Below are 14068 nucleotides of genomic sequence, written 5' to 3' on the forward strand. Positions count from 1 at the left end.
CGCTGCAAATGCGCGATCCTATCCAAACACTGTTCCACATGAAACACCTCAAGTCACTATGCTCGAAACTTGACAACCACGCACAAATTGATGTCTGCAACCAAAACAAATCATTACACCCTCGATGAAACAAGTAACATATACCACGCAAACCCGATAGGACATAACCGATACGCCATTCACCGAGCAGCACCCAATCACTCTTTCCGCTCGACTTCCACTAAGAACCCCAATAGAACCGCACCATATGTACCCCATAACCAACAAATCATAACGTTTCGCAACACAGAAAGGCAACTCATAGATCTCTCCAGGTCACTAATAAGCTCAATAACAGTCGAATCAACACATCCCTCAACAATGCAATTCGGAGCCAACCGAACTGACTCGAGCTAGAACACCATCTACATTGGCCTACCAACGAACTCTTTATTAAGGAAATCCCGAAGCTATTCCCTCAACTCCTTAACTCTGTCGGTGCCATACGATACGGTACCCGGCACCATATCAATATCAAAATCAACCACCTTGCCCGGCGACATGCCCGGCCACAAGAAACACATCCGATAAATCTTTCACCACCGAAACTGAATCAATGGTAGAAGCCTCTACACTGACACCCATCACGAAGGCCCCAAATAAGAAAGACAAATCCTTCCCAGCCGTCCGCTGGGTCTTCAAAATATAAAAATCCCCAATAGGACATAATGCGTCGAACATCTCCACTCAATCCGTGGCATTTTCCGGCATAGACAACAGCGCCGTCTTATCGCAATAGTCCAGAATAACACAACACGAAGACAACCAGTCTGAACACAATATCACTTCCAAATCCAACATACCAAGCATAAAAGGTCTGCTCGAGTCTCCAGACCCCGATAGTCACAAACAGCCGATACACGCAACTCACAACAACAATGTAGCCTAAACGTGAGAACTTCCGGTCTCCAACCCCATGTAGCACACAAATCACCATACCCGATCCCCGAATTCCGCAGTCCGAGCACATATCACACCTCAAGTACCCAATCATTCCACGAAAAATATCCTATAATTCCCCTGTGCCATCAAGCAAACTCGAATATCAGCAGTCGATCTAACAAGAAAGCGCCACAGCACTACCGAAGTACTATCAACTTAATCACATTGCCTTTTCTAAAACATATACCCTCGTCAAATCACTATGATTAGCAATACAATTTCCTTAATCATCTAAAGATCATTCACCCTAATCATCTGAAGCTCCTTTCTCTAATCACCTAAACTGCCTGTGCTGCCTAAGAATTTTATGACTTTCCATTCAGAACTGAACCGTAACCTTACACACGCAAATCTCAATCCTCCACAACATATCGCATATACCATACCACCCTAGGATAACATGAGAACTTCATCTCGCTTCCGAGCCACAAACATCTACGTACTCAACTAGTCAAGAATTTCCCATTGGTCCCTCCTAGAAAAAAAATCACTAGAATCCCATGTTCCGCATGCCCATAGAAAATACACATCTCCAAACCGCGGTAAAAACCATCAAGAACTCTCCGTGTTCCCCTGGCACAAATCAGACCTGTCGGGACTGAATCCTTCTAACTCGACCAAGCTAAGCAAGCCATCAAAACATACGAGCATTGCCGCAAAATACCTGTAAGAACTCATTACCTCAAGCACACACAAGGAACGAATTATATCCTTACCATACCGGTCCGGTTTACTACCAAATTACCCCATCTATCTAAATTTCCTTCTGATTCATCTTCAACTTGATATTTCCTTTTTTTTTTTTTTGCTATAGCACCTCAATCCTCAACTCAGACTTACCACACGGAACCAAGCATAAAGCCACACCGTCTAAGGCTTTTACGTCGCTGAATACTTTCTTAAACATTCCCAGAAACACCACATTCCAGAATACCTTACTCTGAAGAACTTCCTGCGAATCTAAATCCGTTACCTTTACTTTCCTGATACTGATACATAGAATCCCATAATTAACATAGGAATACCACAAGTCTTGACCTCTTCCAATGGAGACTCAATTTCTAATCACATATACAACTTTAAGATACCCAATTGTTACATGTAGAATCTTGAACACATTAGAACCATTCTCGAGAGTCATTTACTCTATTTAAACTACAATTAGCCTGACCCAAAGAACAGAACCACCCGTGCATCATTGGCACTCCGACACCGCGAAATGAAATCCTCATCCCAATACAACCAAGCAACTTCCTGCTCTATGCACCGAGCATTCTTTACCAACAACAACTTAAGATATCCTGTGGTTTCCTTACCCTATGAAACATAATATAATCTTTGTCAAAATTTTCCTTCACTCGAGCCATCCTCGGTCTTAATTTCCGCGAGCCATAACTGATTCGCCCGCACGCCTCAAACTGGAACCCACATAGCACCTAATCGTGCACTCAATTACTCACCGCAGACTCCCCCACTGGCTCGGAGCCATAGATCAAAATACACTCAATAATTCGTAACACTTATATCACATGATGCCACAATACTATAGTGAGATAAAACTTCAAATCCTTTGTAAGCTTGTGAAAACACAGATCATCTAGTACTTAAATCTTCGGCAAACCTCGCACTCATTCTCGCAACAGTTAAGCCCACTCTCTTAAGCGACCCAAAATTCAAATTTCAACACTTACATTTCACTTGCACATGAGATCTTCTAACAGTCACATAAGGGTCACACAACCCCAGAATTTTTCACAGGAGATAACCACCTGCTTTGCCTTCAATTCATATTTTTGTATACCTTCCACCGTCATAAACTGTACGCAGCCACTTAGCCTTCCTAGGTCTGAACTCGTACTGCAACATAAAATTTTACTTCACTCTCAACTGGAAAACATGAAAAGATCCTTCACACGCCCATAACTCGGGGCTATACCTCGAATCAAGATGGAATTCAAGAACCTAATAGTTCTTCTATCCTCCAACAGGACTTCCTCGTTACCTCCAAGTCGCATAGATACATCTCGTAGTACTAACATACTCATCAAATAGTTATCCAACTGTCACTCCCACTAATAGGGACAATACCGAACATATAAGTTCAAAACACTTGCTCACACGATCAGCACCTCGGTGCTNGATACGCCATTCACCGAGCAGCGCCCAGTTACTCTTCCCGCTCGACTTCCACTATGAACCCCAATAGAACCGCACCATATGTGCCCATAACCAACAAATCATAACGTCTCGCAACACATAAAGGCAACTCATAGATCTCTCCAGGTCACTAATAAGCTCAATAACAGTCGAATCAACACATCCCTCAACAATGCAATTCGGAGCCAACCGAGCCGACTCGAGCTAGAACACCATCTACATTGGCCTACCAACGAACTCTTTATTAAGGAAATCCCGAAGTTGTTCCCTCAACTCCTTAACTCTTCCGGTGCCATACGATACGGTACCCGGCACCACATCAATACCGAAATCAACAACCTTGCCCGCAACATGCCCGGCCACAAGAAACACATCCGATAAATCTTTCACCACCAAAACTGAATCAATGGTAGAAGCCTCTGCACTGACACCCATCACGAAGGCCGATTTAAGAAAAACAATCCTTCCTAGCCGTCCGCTGGGTCTTTGAAATATAACCCACTCTACTAGAACATAATCCAACGAACCTCGCCACTTGACCCATGGCATTTCCGGCATAGCCCATAGCGTAATAGTCCAGAATAACCCAACACTGAGACAACCAGTCTGAACTCCAACATCACATTCAAAATCTAACATACCAGCAAAGAAAGATCCACTCGAGCCTCCAAATCCCGATAGCCGCTAAACGGTGCCGATGCACACGATCCATAACCACAACATAGCCTGAACATGAGAATTCCCAGCCTCCAACTCCATATAGCACACGAATCATCGTACCTGATCCCAATTTCGCCGTCCGAAAGCATACCACACCTTAAATACCCCATCATTCCACGAGAGATACTCTAAAATTTCCCTGTGCCACCAAGCAAACCCGAATATCACCAGTCGATCTAACAAGAAAGTGCCGCAATACCACCGAAGTGCCATCAACTAATCACATTGCCCTTTTTACTGAAACATATACTCTTATCAAATCACTACCAATTAGCAGTACCATTTCCTTAATTATCTGAGGCTACCCGCTGCTTAAGGGTTTCATGAACTTCCTTTCAGAACTGAACTGTAACCTTACACACACAAATCTCAATCCTCCACAACATATCGCATATATCATACCACCCTAGGATGACATGAGAACTTCATCTCCCTTCCGAGCCACAAACATCTACGTACTCAACTAGTCAAGAATTTCCCATTGGTCCCTCCTAGAAGAAAATCACTATACATCTCATGTTCCGCATGCCCATAGAAAATATACATCTCCAGACCGCGGTAAAAACTATCAAGAACTCTCCGAGTTCCCCTGGCACAAATCAGACCTGCCAAGCATAAAGCCACACCGTCTAAGGCTTTTACGTCGCTGAATACTTTCTTAAACATTCCCAGAAACACCATATTCCAGAATACCTTACTCTGAAGGACTTCCTGCGAATCTAAATCCGTTACCTTTACTTTCCTGATACTGATACATAGAATACCACAAGTCTTGACCTCTTCCAATGGAGACTCAATTTCTAATCACATATACAACTTTAAGATACCCAATTGTTACATGTAGAATCTTGAACACATTAGAACCATTCTCGAGAGTCATTTACTCTATTTAAACTACAATTAGCCTGACCCAACGAACAGAACCACCCGTGCCTCATTGGCACTCCGACACCGCAGAATGAAATCCTCATCCCAATACAACCAAGCAACTTCCTGCTCTATGCACCGAGCATTCTTTACCAATAACAACTTAAGATATCTGTGGTTTCCTTACCCTATGAAGCATAATATAATCTTTGTCAAAATTTTCCTTTGTCAAAATTTTCCTTTACTCGAGCCATCCTCGATCTCAATTTTCCGCGAGCCATAATTGATTCGCCCGCACGCCTCAAACTGGAACCCACATAGCACCTAACCGTACACTCAACTACTCACCGCAGACTCCCCCACTTGGCTCAGAGCCATAGATCAAAATACACTCAATAACTCGTAACACTTATATCACATTGATGCCACAATACTATAGTGAGATTAAACTCGAATCCTTTGTAAGCTTGTGAAAACACAGATCATCTAGTACTTGAATCTTCGGCAAACCTCGCACTCATTCTCGCAACAGCTAAGCCCACTCTCTTAAGCGACCCAAAATTCAAATTTCAACACTTACATTTCACTTTCACATGAGATCTTCTAACAGTCACATAAGGGTCACACAACCCCAGAATTTTTTGCAGGAGATAACCCACCTGCTTTGCCTTCAATTCACATTTCTTTATACCTTCCACCGTCATAAACTGTACGCAGTCACTTAGTCTTCCTGGGTCTGAACTCGTACTGCAACATGAAATTTACTTCACTCCAACTGGAAGACATAAAAAGATTCTTCACGCGCCCATAACTCGAGGCTATACCTCGAATCAAGATGGAATTCAAGCACCTAATAATTCTTCTATCCTCCAGCAGGCCTTTCTCGTCACTTCCAAGTCATATAGATACATCTCGCAGTACTAACATACTCATCATGTGGCTATCCAGCCGTCACTTCCACTAGTAGGGACAATACCGAACATATAAGTTCAAAACACTTACTCACACAGTCAGCACATCGGTGCTCAAGCCATAGGCAAAGATCCGGCCTCAAGTCCTCCGACTGGCCCAACATCAAACTCACAGATATCACGTCTCGCCCCTTGATCAGGGAATCACAAGCCATCAGGGCACATCTGATACTGAGCGCTCATGCGCGCATGCGAACGCGTGGAAAGAATTTCAAGAGTTACTTTCCAAGCTGAATCAAGGACGCACGATAAGAATTCGAGAATGCGAAGTCTTCCGAAAGGTTCTGCAGCCTCTCGAGGATAAATACAGACATCTCCGTACCGATCCGCGAGACTCTACTAAACCTGCTCATGACTCGTGAGACCTATGTAACCTAGGCTCTGATACCAACTTGTCACGACCCAAATCCCCGCTCTGGCCGTGATAGCGCCTCTCGTGAAGACAAGGCCAGCCAACTAACCCATATCGCCTCTTTCAAGCAGTTAAACATGCATAAACAGTTTAAATATGATTTAATGATATTAATTAGCGGAAGTACAACCCATCACAGCCCTAATCGGGGTGTCACAAGTCACGAGCATCTATTAGAGTGTAAATCCAACTACAAGGCTAAAATATACAAAATCGGAATAATGAACAAAAGAGAGGAAAACGGTGCTGCGGACACTGGCAGTCACCTCGCTAACTCCTATAACTCTGCCTCTGATCAACCAAAGCCCGCTAACGGGTGGATAACTACCTGCATCTGCACACGAGGTGCAGGGAGTAAAGTGAGTACTCCAACTTAGTAAGTAATAAAGGTAAATAATAGCTGAGCAGTAAGAAATCACATAAGGCAAATCATCATGCTGTATAGAAGCAATATAAAACCCTTTTGAGAAAAACAGTGAAACTGTAAATCTTTAGAAAACATCTTAGCTCAGTTCAAACCTCTTTTGAAAATGACTTTTCAACGGTTATGCGAATAAATGCAAATAATTAGTGCAGATAAGCACAGAAATCCGCCCCTCGTGCACAACACTCACTCAACAGATAATGCCCAGGCAATCAGGTAAATACCCCGTGAAGCAACACAGACAACAGATAATGGCAGACAAATGAAATAAAGTAAATACATAGAACAGTAGTAGTACCGCTGCGGCGTGCAGCCCAATCCACATATCGCTGCGGCGTGCAGCCCGATCCATTTATCGTCGACGGCGCTCATTGAGGGTGTGCAGACTCCGGGAGGGGCCCCTTACGGCCCAAGCGCAATATCAAGCCATCTCGTGGCATCAAATCTAGGGCCTTGGCCTCATACCAGTATCAATATAACACTGTTGCGGCGTGCAGCCCGATCCGTATATATATATATATATATATATATATATATATATTGCTGCGGCGTGCAGCCCGACCCAAAAGTATCCTCACAATACAGGCCTTCGGCCTAACTCAATCAACAAAATCACATAAGCCACTCGGGCAACAATAAACATGATGCTCAGCCCAAAATATTATCGGAAATATCATTTCAAGTGTTAAAGCAAGTAGACTTGACTGAGTTTTGAAAACAGTGAAAAAAAAATACATGACTGTTCAAGTATAAAATTAAAACAGTGAGGAAATATCAACGACCATCCCCGAAGGGGTTCAAATAGCTGGCACGAAGCCCAAATATGGTAATCAGCCCAAGTCATGATGATAACAAATAAGTTTCAGTCAATTACACAGTAAAATCATCAATCGGGACGGACCAAGTCACAATCCCCAAAGGTGCTCTACCCCACGCTTGCTATCCGGCGTGCAAGTCGCCTCAATATAGCACTATGATGTGCAATCCGGGGTTTCAAACCCTCATGATATCATTTACAATCATTACTCACCTCGAACCGACGAAATTTCTAGCTCGCGACGCCTTTGCCCCTCAAATAGGCCTCCACGCGCGTCGAATCTATCTAAAACCAGAGCGAATACGTCACAATATGCTAAGGGAACAAAGCCCAAGCGAAAACAATCAAAAATATATCAAAATCTCGAAATTAGCAAAACCCGAGCCCCGGGCCCACTTCTCGAAACTCGGAAATTTTTTTACATCAACGGGTTCCTTATCTCGCCACGAGTCTATGCATATCAAGAACTCTCAAATCCGAGCTCAAATGACCCTTCAAATCCTAATTCAATATCTCAAAAACTCAAGCCCTAGTTCTTCCAATTTTAGCTAAATTTTCATGAATTTCTAGGTGGATTTCACAATAAAAACGAGTATTGAGTTCAAAAATCTTACCTCCAGGTAATTCCCCTTGAATCCCTCTTCAATCCTCTTCAAAAAGCTTCAAAATCGACCAACAATGGAGGAACTTAGCCTCAAATTCGCGAAAATGGGTTTTTAAAACATTCTGCCCAGCACTCAAATTTACTTAATCGCGAAAAAGCCCTCGCGATCGCGAAGCACAGCCCACAACTACACTACGCGATCGCGTACTCCCTCACGCGAACGCGATGCTCAAAATCTCCCAACTACGCGATCGCAAATGATGACACGCGACCGCGATTGACAGCAACGCAAAACTACGCGATCGCGAACCGATCTATGCGAACGCGAAGAGAAAACCTGGATGCCCCTGAAATAACTCTACGCAATCGCGAGCCTCCTCACGTGATCGCGAAGAGGAAACATCTGCAACAGAGCTGGAGCCAAAACCTGCAATTTTCCCAACATGAAATGGTCCGATTGACCGCCCGAAACTCACCCGAGGCCCTCGGGACCTCAACCAAACATACCAACATAATCCATAACATCATTCAAACCTGTTCCAATCATTAAAACACCTCAAACAACATCAAATCACTCAAAACACATCGGATTCAAGACTAAGTTGTCCAAAAACTTCCGAAATACGCTTTCGATCAAAAATCCAACCAAACCACGTCCGAATGACCTGAAATTTTGCACACACATCCCAAATGACATAACGAAGCTATAGAAACTCTCGGAATTCCATTCCGACCCTCGGACCAAAATCTCACCTATCAATCGGAATTCGCCAAAATACCAACTTTGCCAATTCAAGCCTAATTCTACACCGGACCTCCAAACCAATTCCGATCACGCTCCTAAGTCATAAATCACCCAACGAAGCTAACCATATCATAAAAATTCCGATCCGAGCTCATATACAAATAAGTCAACCCATGGTCAAACCTTTCAAATTCGAAGCTTTCAACTGAGATTGCTCTTTCAAATTCATTCCGATTTTCCTGAAAACCAAAACCAACGGTCTACATCAGTCATAATACATTACACGGGGCAAGTCATGCCCGAGAACTGGCGGTCAAAGAGCAAAAGCTCAAAACGACCGGTCGAGTTGTTACATGCGCATATGCCAAGACGACATAAACATTTTCCTTCATTTTAGATGAACAATTTTTGGAAATATTTTTTAAATTCCTATTTGTAAATGCATAAATAAAAAATTGAATTACCTAAGAAAACTCTAAATAGAGAAGTAAAAATGATTATAAAAAATTCTCATTTATTTTTTCTATCAATTTACTATAAAAACGATGATATTACTAAAAGAATATTTGTAATAGACTAAAAAAACAATCTCTTCCATAATTCATGTTCAACTTAAAGAATTGTTCCAACTTCAATGGATAGAGAGTTGGACTCACGCGAAATAAATAAATAAATAAATAAATAAAACATTAATCGATGTTCTTAGGGGAAAAAAAGGAAAAGAAAAAAACTACTATTTCAATTTTGAGGACAGATTTACTTCGTACAGAGACAGCGGAAATTCGTACCAAAAAATTTGAAAATGACAAATAACAGTAAAAATATTGGAAGTTCCGTACCACTTGAAGTATCTCCCAAAAAACCTCGTCAATGGACTTACGTGGCACAAAATTAAATACAACATAAAATAATGTCCACTAAAATTCTTTAAATTATTCCAAATTTTTATTTAGCTAAAAGAATTGGTCATATTCAACAAAAAATAGTGAGCCAAAAAAGAAAATGACCCTACGTTGCAACTTTCCCGGAGATCTACCTTTTAAAAAGTAAGTAATTTTGAAAAATACAATAGATAAAATGTTATTTTAATTCAAACATCAAAATCAAACACCATTAGAAAAAACAATAAATAACCTCTACAAAAAAATTTATTATATTTTAGTAATTACTGACCCCTGAAACTCCATATAGCCAGGAAATATCACAACATCAATTCAGTTGACCTCCCTCTTCAATATCCCTCTTTTTACACATAATTTTAAAAAAAAATATTTTAGGGGATCAACGGAGAAAAAAATGAGGATAATGAAAATTAAATTTTAAGTAATATATTATATTATGAACTTCCATCAATATCGTTAGACCGTAAGTGTGATCCTAACCTTGTTACTCTTACTTTCACTAGCAAAAGAGTTTATGCTCGTAATATATCTTCATTTTAATTGCCAAATGAGCTAGGCAGCTCGAATTAGACAAGAGGTAGGATCGTAATTTTTTGCAAATTTTAGTTAATGACATAATTAAAAAAATCACTTGAGGGTAATTATTTCACATATTTATTTTCCTTCACAATATAAATCTCAAAGTCAAACAATTTTTCTGATCAAGTCTCACCTTTGTTTGTGCCAACCACTTCCTAGATGAATACCACCACCCCCTACCCTGACCCCCCTCCCTCCCCCCCCCCCCTCCCCACAATGCCTATATATACTTGGTTATGTATACTTCCACCATGTTTGACTTGCTATAATCCTCCACATCTTATACATAGTCATCTAAAACAAGAAAACCTCATTCTTCTCTTGTTTGTACAACTAGTTATAGTACTAGCTCTTGAGTTATTCTTTTTCGTCGCAATAATAACTACGTCTCAATTCAGAACTAATCAAAGTCAATTATATATATAAATTCTCCATATACGTGCTGTCCTTTCTTGTCCCATTTATAGTTAGTCTTTGGCTCTTTGCTTCCTTTTTTTGTCCCATTGATAATTAGTCTTTGGCTCTTTACTTTCTTTTAATTAATACTACTTTATTATCACCATTACTACTCTACAAGAAGCCAAACGGTCCCTAAAAAAAAGTACTCCATCAATATTATAAACTCCATTCAACTTCATATTTTCAGTTACAACTTCTTGAAAAGCTTTTTCAATAGCCAATGTCAAGAATCCTCTTGCTTCTACCAAAAAAAAAATTTGATACTTCTGACCTCGAGGCGGAGATACCTTCAAGTTAGCGGCAAGGTCTGCGTACACACTACTCTCCCAAACTCCACTTATGAGATTACATTAGGTTTTTTTTTTGTTGGTGATCTCGAGGCAAAGATCCTCTATACTTATAGAGAGTTAGTTCTCATATCAAGGCGGTAAAGAAAAATCGTGGATTTGTTATTGTTGTTGTTGAGCTTGAGGCGGAGATCCTCTATATTCATTAAGAGTTAAAAAGCGTCATTTCTTATATCGAGACGATAAAGAAAAGTATCTATCTTGGCAACAAAGCATCAAACACATCATTGACTGATAGTTTATCTTCCGAATCGGTTAACAAAAATATGGGGAAAGTGAGAGGATTTAGGCTTGGAAAAAGGTTAGTGAGAGTTTTCAAGTGGTTTATTCATAGGAGAAGAAGGGGAAGAATCAGCTACAAACGGCTAGGATCTTCAAAGTATGCAACAAGAGCAATTTCAAAGCTATGTAATTTGGGAAATTTGTTGAAATATGGTGCAAAAGGTCTTAATTTTACAAGGCCGAATTCGGGTTATATTCGGGTCGGGCAAGATTTCATGGAGCAGAAGGAAATGATTGTACCAAAGGGTCATTTGGCTGTGTATGTTGGTGAAAAGGAAGATAATGCATGTAGAGTTTTAGTGCCTGTGATTTACTTTAATCATCCTTTGTTTGCTGATTTATTGAGAGAGGCTGAAATGGAATATGGGTTTAATCATTCGGGTGGGATCCAAATCCCTTGTCGGATATCCGAATTCGAGTACGTTCGATCAAGAATCGCCGCCACGGGTGGTGGTGGAAGATGCCCCGGAAGGCGGAGCTGGACGCATAAGTATTGGTGAGTTGTGATCAGAGACGAAATTAAAATTTAAAAATATTTTTTTTTAAGGTAACATGTTTGTGGAGAAAGTAGTGTGAGTAATTTTTGATTCACTACTTAATTAATTTCTGCTCCGATTACGACCATGTTAAGGGTTGTTATTCTGTTTTAGTGATCAGTTCGCTAGTTTCTTTGATCCCACTCGGTCTTATTTCTGTTGCCGGAGGTACGGAGGTTTAGTTTAATATTATATTTTGTCAAAAAAATAATGTAAAAGTTTTTACAATTATGCCAAAACTTGGGTTCTTAGGGTGTGGATGATATAATATTTGTACAGAGTATTTGTTGAATTTCTTCGACCTGAATTCTTAGAGTGACTTTTTATGTGAAATGGCAAAAATAGAATGGCTTTTCTCTGACAAAATGATTTTCTTACACAATTTCTGTTAGTTAAGTGACAATTTGAGCGATCAACTCACTAATGAAACCACGTTACATGACACTTTCAGTCTATCCAATTTTTTATTTTTATTTTTTGGATTTTTCACTCTTTGTAACAAAGGCGACTCCATAGACAGGACTCAAACCCGAGACCTTTGATTAAGGATGAACGGAGTACTTACCACTCCACCATAACTATTTAATTATATATTTAATATGAGATAAACAAGCATAAATGGTATTGTATTCTTTTCTTTCTGAATATAGAGAAATGGACCAGAGTTAACGGAATGGAAACAACGTTCTTACGTTCACGTAACTGATCAAAATCAAATAAGGGATTGAGACATTGATGACACTCTAGCATATGGTTAATTTATTCATCAGTCACCGGTGTGAAACCAGGAATTTTCGCAAGGGTGTTCAAACTTGAAAGAAGTGGAAAAAAATTTCCGAAAAAGGGTGTTCAGTATATGTTATACACCTAATATTATATCTATATACACAGTGCAATTTTTCGACGAAGGGTGATCATTTGACCACCCTTCGGATAATGTAGCTTCGCCTGTGGTCACCACCAATATGCTATATTGAACAATAGAAACAATGATAACCTATAAAACTTTACTCCATTTGTTCAGACCAACTTACGTGCACCTCCACGATTTTATCGAATACTTACGACTTTCCACTAACATAGGTTCGGATAATCACCACGATTTAGGTACATGTGAAATAATCACCTAGTGTTTTGCCTATATTTGTACTTGAACATTTGTTTTCCATAATTTTTACCTACTTTACCGACTGCTAAATCATACCCTTGGATGCTTGTACTGCATTATTTTTCTTTCACCGTATGGTTGTTTTTTATTAATAAACCAATATTATGTTATATGACAAAGAGAAGAATGTGAAAAATAAAAAAAAATAAAACTTTGCTCTTCTTTTCAATCTGAATCAGTAACAAAGACATCTACTTTAACAACTTTTTGGATGGTTGTTACCTATTGTATTGTATCGTATTGTTACTTTAAATATAATGTTTATTTTGATTGTTACTAAAAGTTTATTGTATCGTATTGTTACATTCATCATTGCGTAACGATGAAAAGTGCCACTTTATAGAACGACGAATATGGCATAGTGACATCGTTTCCTTATTTTTTTCTCTCATCTTGCCCTTCCTTATAATTAAATAATCATATTTTATTGTTTATCATACCTTTCTACCCTGTATCATATTTTTTCTTAGTAATATTGCAAGTTTATTATTCATATTGTTGGTGTTTGACATCGTGCAATGACGTCGAACGATACAATCTATCCAAATGTTGTATTCGTCAAACAATACAATACAATACAACACGATACATTATGAACCGACGCGTAACAACAATCCAAACAAGCTGTAAGCTGTAAATTACTTAATCATGAGAAACTAAACTTTATTATCCTTTTCACTCTGAATCAGAAACAACTACGTCTACTTTAAGCTGTCAATTACTTAAGCATGAGATAACATGGGCAATTATTATTTTAAACATTCTTTTTATGGTACTATCATTCTGTTGTTTTATTCATTACCAGTATGCTATATGACAATGACAATAATGAATACATAAAAACTTTGTTTCACTTTTCTATCCAAATCAGAAACAAACAAATCCAATTTAAGCTGTCAATTTATCTGATTATGAGACAATTCTGGTACTCTATCACATGGTTGTTTTATTCACCATCTGTTTGCTTTGTGACAATGAGAGAGAATGGAAACATACAAAAATTTGAACTATATTCTTTTTAAATCTGATTGAGAGACATGTAAATCAACATTTAAGCTGTCAATTACTTTATAATATGGTCATAAATGGAGCATTAT

The 14068-nt window shown here is 39.5% G+C and overlaps 1 protein-coding gene across 1 annotated transcript; it reads left to right on the forward strand.

The window, feature by feature from the left end:
* The first annotated feature begins 10452 nt into the window (after nucleotides 1-10452).
* On the forward strand, nucleotides 10453-12095 carry LOC109207906 (auxin-responsive protein SAUR36-like). Its single transcript, XM_019370907.1, has one exon. It carries the CDS (start codon nucleotides 11252-11254, stop codon nucleotides 11765-11767), a length of 516 nt encoding a protein of 171 aa, XP_019226452.1. The 5' UTR covers nucleotides 10453-11251; the 3' UTR covers nucleotides 11768-12095.
* The last annotated feature ends 1973 nt before the right edge of the window (nucleotides 12096-14068 follow it).

This window comes from Nicotiana attenuata, unplaced genomic scaffold (genome assembly GCF_001879085.1).
Source record: "Nicotiana attenuata strain UT unplaced genomic scaffold, NIATTr2, whole genome shotgun sequence".
NCBI lineage: Eukaryota > Viridiplantae > Streptophyta > Magnoliopsida > Solanales > Solanaceae > Nicotiana > Nicotiana attenuata.

What these genes read in the sequence shown, in the direction of transcription:
- LOC109207906 (XM_019370907.1), top strand. Translation starts at nt 11,252, where the DNA reads ATGGGGAAAGTGAGAGGATTTAGGCTTGGAAAAAGGTTAGTGAGAGTT.